Source organism: Excalfactoria chinensis, chromosome 15 (genome assembly GCF_039878825.1).
Source record: "Excalfactoria chinensis isolate bCotChi1 chromosome 15, bCotChi1.hap2, whole genome shotgun sequence".
In the NCBI taxonomy this organism is placed as follows: domain Eukaryota; kingdom Metazoa; phylum Chordata; class Aves; order Galliformes; family Phasianidae; genus Excalfactoria; species Excalfactoria chinensis.
In genome coordinates, this window is record NC_092839.1 from 264,399 (window position 1) to 281,407 (window position 17,009).

The following is a 17,009-nucleotide window of genomic DNA, read 5'->3' on the forward strand; positions in this document are numbered from 1 at the left end:
GGGAGATGGCTGAGGGTTGAGTTACCCTTTCTGGATAGAATTGAGGAGTAAGGGTTAATATTTTGGGCTATGGATACGGTTACCCTTTGGGGTTGGGGTTAAGCATTGAGGTTTCTCCTTTGTGTTGGGATGAAGGCTCACACATTTGGGGTTACGGTGAATGGTTTGGGGATTACCAGTTTGGGCTACCAGTTACCCTTTTATGTTAAAGGCTGAGTATATGGGCTGTTGTTAAAGGTTACACTTTTGGCTCATGGCTAAGGTACCCTTTTGGGTCGCGGTTAAGGGTTACTGTTAGCATTGGTGTTAATCGTTAAGGATTATCCGTCGGCTAAGGGGGGCGGAGGGCGGCCGCCTCTGTAGGAAGACCGGATGGAAACAGAGGCACGGCCGGCGGGGCGCCACCGGCGAGCGGCCGCAGAGCAGCGGGGCTCCCCGGGCGCCGAGAGCGGCGCAGCTCCGGGACCGCGCGGAGGCGGAGCGAGGAACGAGGAGCGGCCCGGAACGGCCGTGCGCGGCGCAGGGGGCGGCCCGGGCGCAGCGCGGAGGACGAGCCGCGCGTTTCCGGCCCTCCCCGCCCTTGGCCGCGACGATGGCGGGGCCGCAGGCCGACCCCGAGCTGGCCAAGCGCCTCTTCTTCGAGGGCGCCGCCGTGGTGGTGCTGGGCGTTCCCGAGGGCACCGAGTTCGGCATCGACTACAACAGCTGGACCGTGGGGCCGCGCTTCCGCGGCGTCAAGATGGTCCCTCCGGGGGTGCACTTCGTGCACTGCAGTGCGGCGCGCGCCGCCGGCGGCACCGAGACGGGACCGCGCGCGGGGCTGTTCCTCTGCCTGCGGCCGCGGCAGGTGCGCGCCCTGCGCTGGGAGCCGGACGGCGAGGAGCTGCGGGAGGCGCCGCGAGAGGAGGAGGCGCTCGGGACGGACCTGCGGGAGATGGACGCGTTCCTCGGGCCGTACCCCTACGAGACCCTGAAGAAGTGGGTCTCCCTCAGCAGCTTCGTCGGCGAGGCGGCGGTGGAGCGGCTGCGGCCGGAGAGCGGGCAGATCTGCGCCTTCTCGGAGGTGCTGCCGGTGCGGGAGGGGCGGCACGGCCGGGACCGCGCGGGACAGAAGCTGCCGCCGTACGACGCGGGCTGCGGGAGTTACGCCGAGGGCGTGGCGAGGCTGCCCGAGATGCGGCCCAGAGCGGGAACCGAGATCCGCTTCACCGAGCTGCCGCGGCGGACGTACCCCGAGGGAGCCAGCCCGGAGGAGATCACCAGGCACTGCATGGACCTCAGCTACGCGCTCGAAAACGTGATCGCGCGGCGCTACGCCGGCCGGCCGCAGGACCTGCTCGGTGAGTGCGCGGCGGGGGCGGCCCCGGGCGGAGCTCCGGCTGTGCCGGGGGTGGGCGCCGATGGGGCGCGGGGCCGACTCTGCGGTGCGGAGGGGCCGGGAGGCCGGCCGGGCTGCGGAGCGAGCTTTTGTTTTTCACGTCGGCAGCGCCTGCAAGCCGTGGCACAGGAGGTGAACGCCTGCAGGGCGCCGGCAGTGGCGGTGTGCAGGTCTGCGCACCTGGGAGTGTTGCAGAAGTGCTCCTGTAGCTCTGAGTGCCGGCAGCACCGCTCTGCAGAGCTGGCAGCCACAATGAGGAGCCCTGCCCGGTTATGCTGTGCTTTCGCTCCAGATGGGAGAAGAGCACAACATTAGGAAATAATCGGTGTTGGCGGTATTGATCGCCATTTGCAGAGTCACTCAGGGGGCTGAAGGTTGTTTATATGCCCGAGCTAAACCTACAGTTTATGTAGTCATCTGCAGAGCTTTTTAGAGGATGTGTGCCCTGGTTATACTTCAGTTCACCTGTTTTGTTTTGTTTTCTGAATGCCTGCAGCTGAGTTGCAGTTTGCTTTTATCTGCTTCCTGATCGGGAATGTATACGATGCATTTGAGCACTGGAAAAGACTGTTAAACATCCTGTGTCGTTCTGAAGCTGCCATTGCAAAGTATCAAGACCTTTATGCCAATCTCATCTTTGTCCTGTACCACCAGCTGAATGAAATCCCAGCTGATTTCTTTGTGGACATCGTCTCCCAGGACAACTTTCTGACCAGCACCTTGCAGGTATGGCTCTGCTCTCTCTTGATCAGTGCGAGTCAGAAGGCAGGGCATGCAAGGCATTGAAACAGATGCAGAGAGAAGCTTCAAGAGGAAGTAAGCTGCTGTTGAGTCTGCCAGAGATAGGGAGCCTGTGTCCTCTGAGGGGACACTGACATTTCCTTTTACTTTTTCCCGGCGTTGGTCACACAGAAATGCCCTCTTTTGTCATCTTTGAGCCTGATCTGCCAATGCTTTACCTTTAGCACGTCGAGCATTTATTGCCTTCAGCAGATCAAGCATTTAAAGCACTGTGGACTGGAGTTGGTCTGCATGCACATACCAGCAAAGTGAGGCAGTGAGGGGAGAGGCTGTCAACAGCTGCAGTACAGAGTGAGGCCTATGTCTTCTCTATTGTGTTTTCCTTGAAGATAGCACTGACCGTGATCTGATCCATTGGCACGGGCTTGGAGTTCTGGAGCGGCACAACTGACATGACTGTGTGGAACCAGCATGCTTGTCCTAAAAGTGATTTGGACTTTCAGCTGTGTGAAGCTGAACATCGCTGAGAGGGGCTGAGCAAGTTCAAAATGGTGTCTGTTTGTTGTTCAGCTTTTTTCCCCTCTAAATACCATTTGTTTAAAAATACGTGGCTTGGTGTGAGAGAGCGGTGATGGTTTCTGATCAGCTTGGATGGTGTGCTCAGCCTGCAGGGAAACTGCAGTGAAATCTTACTGAGCTGAAGGCATGGATAACATATAAGAAGCCTTTCTGCTCCTGCCCGCTTTATGCAAACGAAGGTTTCCTGAAATCAGGTTGTTGTTTGTATGGGATTTATGGTTAGTCCAAACAGCAGAAATGCACTGCTGGTGCTGAGACAGGCACGGGCAAACCTGTAAGTCACTCCCAGTCACTGTAACTGTCCTCCCAGTTCAGGGGCCCCTGAGTCTTGCATGCCCTCGGATTTCATCTGCCTTTGTTTTTCATGCTGGCTGATGGAGCTGATGCCCTTAGTGTGGCTGTGTTGCCTTCATTGACTACTATTAGCCCCTGGCAGCTTTTCTTTCCCTTTGTTCACACGGGGATCTTTTGCTCACAGTTGAGCGTAGTTCAGAATTCTGCAATATGTGTCTCATTGCGTGTGCGCTGCTACGTAACACAGAGTTATTGCCTTAATTTTTGTAACCCCAACTGAAGGCAGGATGGCTGTGGGATGAGAGGGGACGTCATGCGCTGCTGGGGCTGTCCCAAACAGGCCTAGTTGCCAGGAAGTCTCACCCTTTCCCGATGGACCTCTCTCAAAGCATTCCCTTCCACGTCCTGTTGGTGCTGCATGGCATGTGCCACAAATCTCACTGACATCTACTTTGTTGTTTCAGGTGTTTTTTTCCTACACGTGCAATGCTGCTGTTGATGGGGCCTTAAGGAAAAAGGCGGAAAGATTCAAAGCTCACCTAACGAAGAAATTTAAGTGGGACTTTGAGGCAGAGCCTGACGACTGTGCCCCTGTAGTAGTGGAGCTTCCTGAGGGTGTGCTCACAGACTAAGCAAAGTGCTCACACAGAAACAAATGGCTTTTCTAAAACCACTTTTTCTCCATACCCTTCTTAACTTTTCCAGCTTCCCAAGTCGTTTTCTGTCACTAATTCCTCTTGCTGCTGTAAAGACAGACGTGGAAAAACCAGAAAAATTCCTTACCACGTGAGATGACCAGAATTGTTGGAGCTGTTTGAACGTAGCCATGTGGCTTTGGACACCTTGTTTTTCCTCAACCCCGTCAGCAACAACTTCTCCTTCTGTACTGAACAGCTCCTTGCTCTGATCTTATCTGTCGTGCTGGGCTGGAGGTGGTGCATCTCACGCCTGGAGCCAGTGCTGCTCTTGTTTGATGCCTCTGGAGTGAAGAGGGTAAGCTCACATGATTGTTCATGGCTTTCTGCAGCCCAAACCCAGGCTCTGAATGGAGAACTTGTACACTTCCTAAGCTCGAATTACAGGAACGTAACCAGAAGCATTACAAAACTGTGTCAGACCCTTAGCTGCCTGATATGAGTTATTGCCGTGTTGAGGAATGCTCAAAGCTGCAGCAGAATTCATCCCATTTTATACCACTAATGTTGTAATATCTTTTCCTCTAATTCTGTGGAAACCTTTTGTACTTCCTGCTGACACTCTGCTTAGCATGATGTAAAAGAACGTTAACAGTTTGGTAGCGTTCGTTACTGGACAACAGTCACCCAGGTTTTGAAGCAGAGGAGAACTAGCATGAGATGAGTGTCAGACCTGAACTGTACCCTTCTGTTTTGTTGTAATCAGAAACTTTAAGTACTTTCACAAAGGACAGTCTCTTCTTTCTCCCCATCATCCCCAAGGTAGGTTGTAGGAAAACTCTGTGGCCTCATTTGGACCTGTGCAGGGCTTTAGTCCTGTAACCTGCTCGTTAACCATCTCATCTGGTAGACTTCTTCAGATATTTGTATGTGTATCTAACAAGGTAACACTGCTTGTCAATCTTTTGTAGTTAAAATAAATCTTATATTGGTCTCGTCTACAGAAAACATCTGTACAATTCTGTTTATATATATATATATAGCTGAAGTTTATGGTGCTGTTGCTGGCTTGTTTCATTGGGATGTCCAGTGTCCCCAGAAGTAACGTCGCAGTGTGTTCTGTTATACCTGAGTGCAGCTCATAATGAGCAGTACACAGCAAGGCACAAATGCAGCATGTTCTGGGAAGGGAGTATGTGGTAATGTGATGGTGTGTTGCCAAATAATCAGAAACCTACTGCAGGAATCAGCCGCCAGAAACCATCATGTTGCTGCCTTGATGCTGTTTCTTCACTTTCCTCAAGGGCTTCAAACTCCATTACTCTGGTGTCTTGATATGTCCATTTCCAACAGACACAGTGCTGACAATGAGCCCTTAGGGAAGGTCACTGCAGTTTGGTGTGTGTTTTGTTCTTAACCCTATCTTTATTTGCTTTCTTGACCTTAACATCCTTGAGGTCTTTTACACTCTGACTGCTCTTCTGGTCTTCTTGCTCTTTGCTTGTCTATGTGCACAGGGAGTGCTGTCTTTGCAATTGCCATTTGGACAAATGGTTTGTAACGGGTGTTCCCAGATCTGATGAAAGGTGCCTGTTTGGTTTGTTGGTTCTTTGCACCAACCCAGTGACTTATTCTGCTGCTTTAGAGCAGAACATCAGTTACTGATGTAACTGAGAAGCACAGGTAGCATGGAGCGTGGGGACTGTCCTGTCTGGAATGGGAAAAGATGAACGGTGCTTGGTGCTTTTCCTGGCTGAAAACCAGTCTGGCCCAACAGTGTCAATGCTTTGCAGGCTGTCCTGGCAGTGCTCCTGCTTCTTTGATGGGTAGGTTACTTTGAGTGTGTCTTTGGAAATTAATTATCAGGTTTAGTTTTTGAGATTTAACACGTGCAGCAGCCAGATTCCCATAATAAACTGCAGTTTTAGCAACCAAGAACCGAAAATGTAATTGTTCTTCCATTGTGCTTTTTGTGAGGTTGTAGTAGACGTCTCCAATTAGGTCCACAAAAGAGGTGAGGAAGAAGTAGGCCTTTGGGGGGGCATCGTCCATTTGGTATGTGTGAAACAGAAACAAGGAACTTTCAGATAAATACAGATTGAAGTTGAGTGCTCAGAGTTCAACTCCATGAATCAGTTGCACACTTAAGGGGGAGAGGGAAGTCTGCACATATGAAGCAACACGCACTGAATGTTTGCAAGGGGAGATGGTCATAAGTCTGGGAGGGAAAGGAGGTGAGGGCTGTTGTTCTTGTTGAAGTCAGCAGGAAGGAAGGCCTAAATGGAAAGCTGTAACATGTCATGGCAGGAATATTTTCTTGCCTTTATGTAGCCTGAGGCCAGCTATGGCTGTGATAACACTACCCTTCCTTCCAGCTACAACAGCTGGATAATCTGATTGGATAATCTGAAAAAAGAGAGATTTGTGTGTGTGTAAATACAGATTACTGCACGCTAATGAACTATAACAGGTGATGTGTTTGCAGCACTGATTCAGCAATGAATTAGGGTCAGGCTGAGCAGCAGTGAAATGGCACTGATGCATGAGGTATGTTGGCTTTGTGTGTATGTGGTGAGTTGTCCAGCTGCCAGAGCTTTGCAATGAGGCAAAGCGGTATTGTTCATGTCCTCTGATACGTGCTTTCATTGCAAATTGTGTTGGAATGTGGATTCTGCTCAGTCCTGGGCAAAGGTCTTTAAGGATTAACAATGGCATGAGCTGACCACTGGGTACCCGAGAGATCCACTGCAGACAACATCTACAGTGCAAAGCCCAGTGTGATTATATTCAGCCTTGGGAGCCACCATTCAATTTTCTCTTCCTTCATTGGCTTAGCATTAGGCAAACCAGAGCTGAGTCTTGCTGATACATATTCTGTATGGTGGCCTCTGTTGTTCTGCACCACCCTGAAGAGGGATGCTTCCAGAGTTTCATCGATCTTGCAAATGAGAAGATGTGAAATGAGCTGCAGAAAGCTGTCCTGCCATCCCAGTAACATGGCACACTCTTCTTTCATTGGGAAGAGAAATAGAGCATCCTTCCCTGCCAGCTCATGCAGCCTTCTGTTTAATTTCCACCTCCTTCTCCCATTGTCAAAAGGGCAGGTAGACTGTATCCATCTGTTTTCAGGGGGATTGCTGCTGATGACTTCATTGTGTCACCAATGAGCATCCAGAGTGTACTTTTGCATATCCAATTAATTTTACATGGCAGCCATGTCACCAGTATTTTAACTCCTGCCACAGCAATGCTTTGAGTCCTTCAACAGCACCAAGGTCGTGCAGTGCTAATGCCGTGCAGGCATGTGGAGGGGTTCTTGTCCCACTGCTTGACTGTTCAGTGCTTGTCTGCTCCATGCTTTCACTTTACACCACTTAATGGTGAGCTTAATTTCTGTTACTTCCTGCCTGGTCTCTTCCAGCAGCCCTAACCTGTCTGTGTCTGTCTTGTTTCAGCTCAAGTCTTTTCTATTTCTATTAAATATTCTATTGTTTGTTAGTCTTGTACCGCTATTTTCTTTTTATTCAGAAATAACAAACATGAGATACTTGCTTAATTAGTTAAGCAATTAGCTGGAGCCTGTGGACGGGCGGCACCTCTGTTAGGAGCAGTATTCATTTCTGCTGTTGCTAAGGTGCACTTTTGTCAGCTGGACAAATAATGGCAGCTGCTATGAATGGAGCCCTCAGCACTGAGGACAAAAAAAATGGACAAAGATGAAGCAGAATGTCTTGATCCCTTCCTCTGAAAAAGGAAATCTCCTGGATCCTACTGTTTGTAGTCCAGAAGAGCTGACAGTGGTTTATTCTGCAGCCCTGTTACTATCAAAGGGAAGTGCTGTGAATGGCTGCTCCTTCATGGTGTGGTCACCTACCCCATAGTTATTTCTGCTCCTCCTCAGAGAACACACAGCTCCCTACATGCAGACTGGGAGTAGTCCAGAGCCGTCCTGCTGAGGCAAGTGCTGTACAAGCCACAGAGTGGAGCTGAAGCACAGCTGGGAGGATGCTCCAAGCAGCACGGCTGTGTTGGAGCCTGTAATTAATGCAGAAGAGGCATTGATTCTGCAGGGGCTGCATTAAGAGCATAAATGAGTTGCAAGGCAGCCTAACTGCAAATAAATAAACTAAGTCTAAATGGGTTAATCAATATGAGAAAAAAATCCATATGCACAGAATGTCAGAGCCACTGCTTTGGAGTTGTTGGGTCTGTTTCAGTTGGCTCAGAGCTTTGCAGTTCCACAAGGAAGGTGCTGCCATTCGTTGTTGCAGTACAGTGTTGTGTGGTCACGCTATGGTGGTGCCTTGCTGGCCCTGGGGCTGTGCTGGAGTGCCCTGCTGCTATGCTCACCTCTGCATGCAGGGCCCCCGGGAGCTGGCTGAGAAGGCTGTGCTGAGCTTGGGCTGTTTGGAGGCCTGTCAGGTGTCACCTTTGGGCAGGCGAGGAATGAGGGTGAGCAGGAACCAACGTGATGATGTCCCATGACCTAGTTTCTCATCTCAGGCCCCTTTGCAGACATTGTGACAGCCGTGCTGAGGGCCTGTCTGGCCGTTGCCTTGTCCTGCACCTCCTGGGTCAAACAGGATGTGTATTGGAAGCACTGAGAAGTTTCCCAAATTTCACATTCCCAGAGCTGTAATGCCCAATGTTTTCCCCACCTGCTGGTGAGCTGGCACTCGCTAGAGCTCTGCCCTAATCCTGCCGTGTCTCTTTGCACATTTCCTTATTGTCTTTTTGCCAGAATTACTCATCGTCTGGTACTTGAAAGAAGCTTCCTAACAGGAGGGAGAGCGACTTTTTACATGAGCAGATGGTGACAGGACAAGGGGAAGTGACTTTAAACTGAAAGAGGAGGCTTGGGTCAGCTGTGAATGGAAATTCTTTACGCAGAGGCAGTGCAGCCTCAGCACTGCTGCCCACAGCTGTGGCTGCCCCATCCCTGCAAGTGCCCAAGGCCATGGCTGGGCCCAGGGCAGCCAGCCCATGGCAGGGTTGGGGCTGGGGGTGCCAGCTGTGCTGGGATACTATGACTATTGTCACAGATCATGTGTATTCAAAGCAGCGTTGGTGTTCTCCAGCAGTGTTGTGTCCACACCTCTGCACATCCCAGCTTGTAATGCACACCTTCAGGCCACAGTGAGGTCTCTTGGAACCTTCTCTTCACCAGGCTGAGCAAGCCCTGCTCCCCCAGCCTTTCTCCATAGCTAAGGTGCTTTCTTTGTGCTGGACAAGGTGCAGAGCTTTCTTTGTGCTGGACTGCCCGTCAAGAAGGCAATGGTTCACCTCCTCCTGGGGCCTTCACGTGCTGGTCCTGAAGGGGCTGCCTGCTCTGGTGCCCAGCATTGCTGCCTCTGCAGAGCAACAAAACAGACTGTGCCCCATGACGTCTCCAAGCAGAGGTGACTGCTCTTAGTCACAGGAAGGTGAATGACTCCTTTAATAGGATTTTCTCTGGGATTTTATCTAATGGCATCAATGTGTTCACATTAATGAACAGCCAGCGCTGCCTGCTGAGGGGAAAAAGCCCTCTGCTGCAGTACTGAGGGACAGGGAATGGCAGGGAAGTGGGGAGGAGGAGTGTGTGGACGGTCCCAGGCATCATCTTCGGTGAGGAAATGAGTTAGGATTACTGTGGCCTGTTGCTTTTGGGTCGTGTTTCTGTAGAATATCTCCAGATAATGTGATTACTTTACGAGCAAATGCCTTTTATTTCTTGAACTGAATAGTCTTGCCAACAGACTAAATCCACATGTGTTTGGAAATGGTTTGTTTCCCATCTGGTGATGAAAGCATCCTGCTCAGCGCTTGGTGGGAGGCAGGGCTCAACTTGCCACCTCACTGACCTTGCTTGGCTGGCAGGCAGTCTGAGCCCAGAGCTGTGCAACAGGATGACGATCCAGATCCTGCTGCCCATCACTGCCTGTTAGCCTGTGTACAGCAGGGCTGGGCTGGTGGCCGTCACATTACCAGGGCTGGGAGTCCTTCTGGTTGTGCTGAGCACAGCCTCTTGTCCAGCGGAATTCCCGTCACTTGAGATTCTGCTGATCATTGCTGAGAGGCTCCCAAACTTGTGAGTGACCTTCTGTCTGCAATCCAGCAGGGACCTATTAAGCAATCAATCACCCAGCTGTGGTGTGTGACCACTTGGGGCCTCTTGTGGCTTTATTTCATTAGGAGGAGATCACTGGGGAGGGCTGTGCATGTGTAGCATTACTGGAAGTTCACTCTCATTAAGTGTGTTCATTTAGTGGACTTGGTTTCTTAACAAGGCCAATAACCAGTTTGATCTAATGTTCCTTTGGGGGCTTTCATTCACTTTATTCCCCAGAAGACACGGGCAGGTCAGGAGCTGTCTGCATTAGCAAGATGCTCCACCTTCCTTAATATTCACTGTTCCCTGCAAGGATTTCTTTTGCATTTGTGAAGAAAATGTATCTTTAATTTACATTTTCTCCCTCTTCTTTTGCATCTTCAATAACAAAGCACTCATCCATGCTTCAGAACAATGGCCATATTTTCTTGCCATGTCAGAAGTCGTAGTCCAGTTCTAAGATGACTGATTCTGTTTCCTCTGTGTTTCAATACCAAAAGGAAACTGCAGCTGTTGTCTTCTACCAGAAATAAATGGGTTGTTTTTTTTTTTTTGTTGTTGTTTTTTTTTTCCATGTTCCTCTCATGCTCACTAAAAGCACCTCTGGGCTGGCTCTGCTGTGCCACCATGCAGGGCCTATGAGCTGCCAGCCTTCCTCCCTCTGAATGCAAGCTGAGTGTGCTGTTAAGCACATTCAGTGGAATAAAGGGTAAGGGCAACTGAGGCCTCAAATACTCTGAGGATGTTTCAATAATGAAACCGTTTCCAGGCAAGTGAAATCATTCTGTCTAACACACAAGCAGAGGGTTACTGCATTCAACCACAGGCTGCGTCTGAGAAGGGACTTGTGCAGCTTTGACTGTCTTGGATCCGTGAAATTAAAGCAGCAGCATCTTTACGCCTGCTCTGTAGTTAGTGGAGCTGAAGAACAGACTCTCCTGCTCAGCTGCTGCCTGACCACTGTTCTTCACCAATATTATGTTTGTGCACAGAGCTGTTTCTCCTCCACTCCACTTCTGAGTACTGGGCAGGCTGGCAGCTGTGGAGGAGAGCAGCATGGCCCTCCAAGTAGCCCCTGGGAGCAGAGCTGGGACTGCGTGCAATATCCTTCCAGCAGCACTTCCCTTGGTGCACTGCAGCCAGGCTGGGACAAGGGAGAGAATTGGGTTCTGTGGCTCGAGCGTAGCTCGAGACATGGATGTCTATGGCAGGTCCTGGTTCTGCAGTAAGGGACCTGATTGGAATCTGGCAGTTACTACTTGGTATCAGTTGGAAATGTACTGGTGAGAAAATGACTTGGGCCCTCTACCAGCCACTGCCGCTTGATGAGCTACCTAGTTGCATGGTAACTTGTACCCAGAGAGCAACCTGTCCGAGGTGCAGCACCAGGCAGCTCTGTTTTTCTAGCAGTTTGAAGTCAAGTGTTCTGACTTCAGAAGCCCTCCTTGACTACTGCAGAGGAGATGGATGCAAAAGCAACAAAACCCCATCTGTCTTGCAGGCTGAAGCCTGTGTTTGCCCTGATGTATGCAGTCTTCCATAGAGTGAGCACCTTCTGTTAGCAGCGATGCAGGAGGCTGCTCAGGGTTTATGTGGCGAGGTTTTGGTAGCAGGGGGCTGCAGGGGTGGCCTCTGTGAGGAAAGCCCAGCAGCTGCCTCATGTCAGATCAGAACCAGCTCCAGACAGCTCCAACAGGGACCTGGTGCTGTCCAGACCCGAGCCATGAGTGGTACAGAGTACCTCTGTGAGCTGCACAACAGCTGCTGGTAGAGAGGAGTGAGACGAGAGGGAAGCAGCCCTACAGCCACCAAGGTCAGTGCAGAAGGAGGTCAGGTGCCCTGGGCACAGAGCAGCAGCTCCCTGCGGCCCAAGAGAGGCCCGTGGTGGAGCAGGCCGTCCCCCTGCAGCCCACGGGTGCCACACGGAGCAGATCTCCCCTCGCAGCCACGGTGGATGTGGGCTGGAGGAAATGCAGCCCTCGGAGCCCCGCAGGAGCAGGGCCTGGGCCGGAGCTGCAGCCCTCGGGGAAGAGCTGCAGGGAGCAAGAGGGGCTGGGGGAGCTGGAGCAGTGCCTGAAGGATGGGCCCCGTGGGACTGAGCCACAGCAGAGCAATGCTTGGAGAGCTGCAGCCCGTGGGAAGCCCAAGTGGGATCAGTCCGGGAAGGATAAGCAGCCATAGGGGGGACACACCTGGAGCAGGGGAAGACACTGGGGATGAAAGAGCAATAGATGATGGAGTGTTCTGGGCTGGCTGCAACTTCCATTCCCTTCAGGAGGAGTTAGAAGAGGGTAGATGGGAGGAAGGTGGTTTTATTTTGCTTTTAGTTCTCACTGCTTTAGTCTATTATCAGTAAGCAATAAATTATATAATTCTCTCTTATTGTTGAGGTTTTTTGCTTTTGATGGTAAATGCTGAGTGATCTCCCTGTTCTTGTCTTAACCCATGAGCTTTTTCATCATTTTTTCTCCTCATCCTTTGCAAAAGGGGAATGAGAGAGCCATGCAGCAAAGCTGAGCTGCCCATTGGTGCTAAACAATGCTTCCCTGTGTCCTTCTGCCAGCTGAATCACCCCTCTTCTGAGTAGCAAAGACTTCTTCAGTGCCAGTAGTGCTGCCCCAGGCTTGTTCCTTGCACAGTGGTTCCCCACGCAGCTGCCGTGTACTAGCACATTGGTAATGGAGGCTTTGAGAAATAATCTTTCACCCTGTGTCCTTGTAAGCAAGGGGAGCTAATGTGAAGGACCAGAGGAGGAGCTCGCTGCTGAGGTGACCTTTCCTGGAAGGGTTCTGCTTTCCTTCTGATCCTGCTTGGAAAACATCTGTCACGTTTTCTGTGCTCTTGCAGCAGAGACAGGTGAAGATGCTTGCTGGCTGTGCTCCCCTGCCGTAATGCTGATTGAGGGCAGCTGCCATATTTTAGTGGGACAGAGGCTACTGAGTGAGCTGGATTCTGCCCTCAGCCTTGTCCTTGCCACAGCAAAGTCAGTGAAGAGTGCCACTCTGGAAAGCCCTGTGAGGGGGAAGCAAGTGCTTTATACGCACTGGGAACACACAGCCGTGTCCCAGTGCCCTCCCAGCCATCTGGGAGGGGGACACATTCCCTACCTGTGGCAGGGTCTTGCTGGAGCTGTGCCTACACAGGCAGTGTGGGGTGCAGTGCTGTGGCCTGTTGGCATCTTGTGGCATGCAGTGGTTTGGCTGCAGCAGGCGGAGATCAGACCAGCTCACTGCAGCTAGAGGCAGGAGGGCCGGGCCTGTCTTTCTCTACTTCGTTCTGACCTTGGAGCGAGGATCTGTTCTGTCCATGGATGGGAGCCAGTGACCCCCAGCTTGTTTCTTCTCTCTTCATGTTCTCCCAAAGATTTTTCTCTCTGGGCATTTATTTTCTCGCAGGCAAGTGACAAGCTGCTCGCAGAAAGGTCAAGCTCGGGAGGGCACATATCTCATTAGTGCTGACAGCAGAGCCCAGCTGCTCTGTGTGCATGCACCACATGTCCCCTGCACACTGCCCATGGGTTGTTGCCAGAGTGCTGCTCCCTGAACACTCTGTGCAGGGGTCCCGTATTGCCAGACCCCAGCCGGCTAAGTTTGCATGGTCTCTGTGGGACTTCACTTCTTCTCTAGGATGAAGCCTGTGCCACGTTTTGAGACCAGCAACCTGCAGGTGCAGCAGCTACAGGGCTGGCATTTGGGATGAAGTGGGTGGGAGGAGCACTGTGCATGGATTCCAACCAGTTATCTCTGTCTCCTTGGAGCCCTTCCAGGATGCTTGTACCCTAGCTGCAGAAAGACATGGCCATTTCTGTGTAAATTCCTTTCACTTGGCTTGGACCTAGTGTCTCACTCAGTGAGAAGACAAAGCTGAGTGTGTTTTATGGCTTTTTCCTCCAAGCTGTGTGTTTTTTCTCCGGTTCTAAGTGTCTCTAGACTGTGCCACCCCCAGGCCATTGCTGTGCTAGGTGTTGTGTGTATGCAGAATGTTACCCCCACCAGCCTGGGGCTGGGAGGCTGCAGCTTAGGAGAGGGCTCTGGCACTGTAGGCATGGCAGATCAGGCTGTGATAACAGCTTTGCTGAATCTCTAAACCTTAGCACCAGATGAACAGGCCTAAATTGATGTTGCCAGGCAGAGATGAAAGTGTTGCTGAGCATCCTCATACTGGCACGTCTGCTGGCATCCGATGCAGCAGCTTCCCTTGTTAAGACCCAAGTTTCTCAGCATCCCTCTGACTGATGTGGCATAGACTGATGAGGGCAGGTTTGTATGTGGCTTTGTGCATCCCACTGGCAGAGCCTGCAACAGCTCTGGCCTTAGAAAAGTCTTTGCACATCCTGTATCCCTAACAGCCAAAGGGAGTCCTCAAGCCTGAGCCTGGATGAGAGCAGAGATTCAAGTTGCAGTGACAGACTCCAGAGCTGTGGCTTGCAGGGGAATGCAAAGAATGTTCTTGCCCTCAGTAGCAATTCCAGCAAAACATTTGGCTGCCCATGTCAGGGTTTTATATATTGCTTCCTTGAAAAATTTCTGCCTTTGTCTGGCAGTAAGAGGGGCCTTGAGAGACTGTATGGCATGGTGGAAGTTGACAGCTTCAAAGTGAGAGTTACGTGCTTGGAAGAAGGGGCTGCGGTAGCCAGTGTGGTCTGGTGAGGAGGTGGTGCTGAGCTGCACGTACTGTCCCTGCTCTGCTCTGCTTACACATCTAAGTGCTGCCACTACAGCACCTGACAAGCGTGTTAATGAAAGAGGAGCATGGAGCTGACAGAATGTCGTGTAAGTCTCATGCTGTTGACCACATCAGATGATGTTCTGTACCCTGCTGTGCTATAACCCCATACCCTGGCTCACATGTGAGACCTTAGAGCACCCATCTGCCCTTTCCCAGCTGTTGCGGACTGCTCCAAGGGAGAGCATCATGTCAGCAGCACAGGACAGGTTACCTCCTGCTGACTGCCCTGTCCTGTCAGTGCCCTGGCATGGTGCAGGGGCTGGGCAGGGGATTAGCATTTTGTGGGAAGTGTCCCTCTGCCCTGGTACCTGCCTTCACATTTCATTTCTGTGCTCAGCTTCTCCTGCTTCCTTGCAGCTGCATGCCCCAGCCAAGGCAGTGTGTGTCTGTGCAGCAAAGCTGTCTGTCCTCTGGATGGTTGGTAGTGCTAGGGAACACAGCACAGCGTGGTGAGTGCACACACACACACTCAGCCCTGCAGTGGCACTGCCATGCAGGTAGGCACAGACTGAGGGCTGAGACTGGATGCTCAAGGCCTGATGTCTGCCTCACCCCTCAGCCATGGTGCCTAAGTACCTCTGTGGGAGCTCTGGATCCCAGAGCAGGAGAAGCTCTCAGCCATGGCTGCGTGTGTTTTTAGCAGCCGGGCTCTGCTGGCTGGCACAGTGGAAAACAATGAATGTCCCCTTCCTACATGTGGAAGCCCCAAGTGCAAAAGAGTTGAGGAGTGCCTAATTGCTGTGCTCTATAAAAAGAAAGAAGTAAGAAGGGCTTTTGCAGAGAGTATAGTCTCTTTCTGAGCTGCACTTTTCCACCCACACCATGCGCAGTAGCCCTTCATGCATCGACTGGTCCTTTCCTTCCCACTGACCATGGTCAGGACAGTTGGAGCCTCCTGCTAGGGCACACACACATCCCCTTCTCCTGCCCCTCTTATCTCTGTGACAGGCTGGGCACAGCCACTCTCAGGAGGATCCTCTTCGGAGTTATGGGTGTCTCTAATCCTCAGCTGCCTCCACTAGCTCCTGTGACTTCAGCTGGCCACACATTGCCCACTGCAGCTCATATGACCTTGCCAATGCTCCCCCTCTCTGCAACTGTCCATCTCAAACTCAGACAGAACCTCCTTATGATCCCAGTGCCCCCAATGGGTGTTACTGGCCATGCATCTTCTCTGCAGTGGCAAGACATTGACAGGGGAATGCTTGTGGTTGGTGAGGTGTGTCTGACTCTTGGCTGCACTCAAAATGCAGCACTCAGCACTGACTTGCCTGTGGGTATTAGGGTTGAGCAGTGGAGGAGAAGCTGTGGCTCTCAGTGCTCTCCCTCCTCATGTGCTGCCAAGCACAGCCCAAGAGAAGCTTCTCCTCCTGAACACAGAGCCCATTCTGCCCCTGCCTGTCCTTATTGTGGGTCAATCAAAGAGGGAGTTCCAGGTCCCTGATGTGGCCTCCTAATGCCAGAAATGCAGTGGCATACTCCTTCAGTGTTTTGCTCTCCTCATGGAGTGTCTTGGTTCTGATCCCTTGCATGAGCCTATCAGGAATGTTGCAGTAAGGTGACATGGACACCAATGCCAGGGTTAAGGGTGGGAGGGCTGGCAAGCATAGCAGAGAAGTGTAGCTAAGGTTTCTCCTGGTTATTACTTAATTGTCAGGCTAAGAGAAAAAAATATACATCCAGTGGAGCAAATGAGGATGCAGAGTTTGGAAATGGAAGAAAACTAGCAGAAGAGCTACTGGGGGCTCAGGGTGCTGGCTGAGCAGGGTCTTGAAATCACACTCCTTGCAGCAAACTGGGCAGGCAACTGTGAAATGGAAGCCTGCAACACAAGCACCTGCCATTTCTTCTACTCATATAGAAATGTGCAACTGCTGGGGGAGCTCCAGACAGCAGCCAATGGCCTCTCTATCACAGTGAAGGCACTCCAAGCCAAGCTCCTGCCACAGCCATGGAGCGATTACAGCCATGACTGGAAGGGGAAGGAGGAGTTGGCAAGCTCCTTGACACAGCCATGGCAAACTGGGCACAGCATCTGCAGTGGTGTCTTATCACAGACACATGAGCCTGGAGATCGCACCAGGCAGAAATAACTCCCAGCTGCAGGGAGCTGTGGCTTAAAGCAGCTGCTTGGGGGTCGTGCATGGGATGCTGGGCAGGAAATGAGAGCACATGGCAGATGACAGGTAAGAGTTAGTGCTGCTAACACAATTTGCCTGGCTTGTACAGAATGCAGCACTAAGCTGCAAGGAGCTGCCTCCCAGTGAGGACACAGTGTACCAGAAAATCAGGTGCATAGCTTGATAATGATATGATGATACAGTCTGGGCTCATACAAGCAGTAACAAGAGACAGGAGCAGAATACAAGGAACCAAGCATCCAGTGAGAGAAGACTGGGAGAGAGAGGGATGTGGGAAGGAAGTAGGGAAAAGTAGATATAGTCTGCAATGGGAAAGATATATCTAGGTTAGGGCTCAGGATCTGCCTTTCCTAAAGGAGGAGGATGGCTGGGCAGATGGCCTTTTGCTTTCACCTCCACCTGTAAGAGGGATTCTGCCTTTG

General features: G+C 51.5%; 1 protein-coding gene across 1 annotated transcript; it reads left to right on the forward strand.

Moving 5' to 3' along the window:
• Positions 1-354: 354 nt before the first annotated feature.
• Positions 355-4,680, forward strand: AAR2 (AAR2 splicing factor). Its single transcript, XM_072349822.1, has 3 exons — positions 355-1,340; positions 1,875-2,104; positions 3,457-4,680. The coding sequence occupies exons 1-3, from the start codon at positions 593-595 to the stop codon at positions 3,622-3,624; spliced, it is 1,146 nt and encodes a 381-aa protein (XP_072205923.1). The 5' UTR covers positions 355-592; the 3' UTR covers positions 3,625-4,680.
• Positions 4,681-17,009: the final 12,329 nt, after the last annotated feature.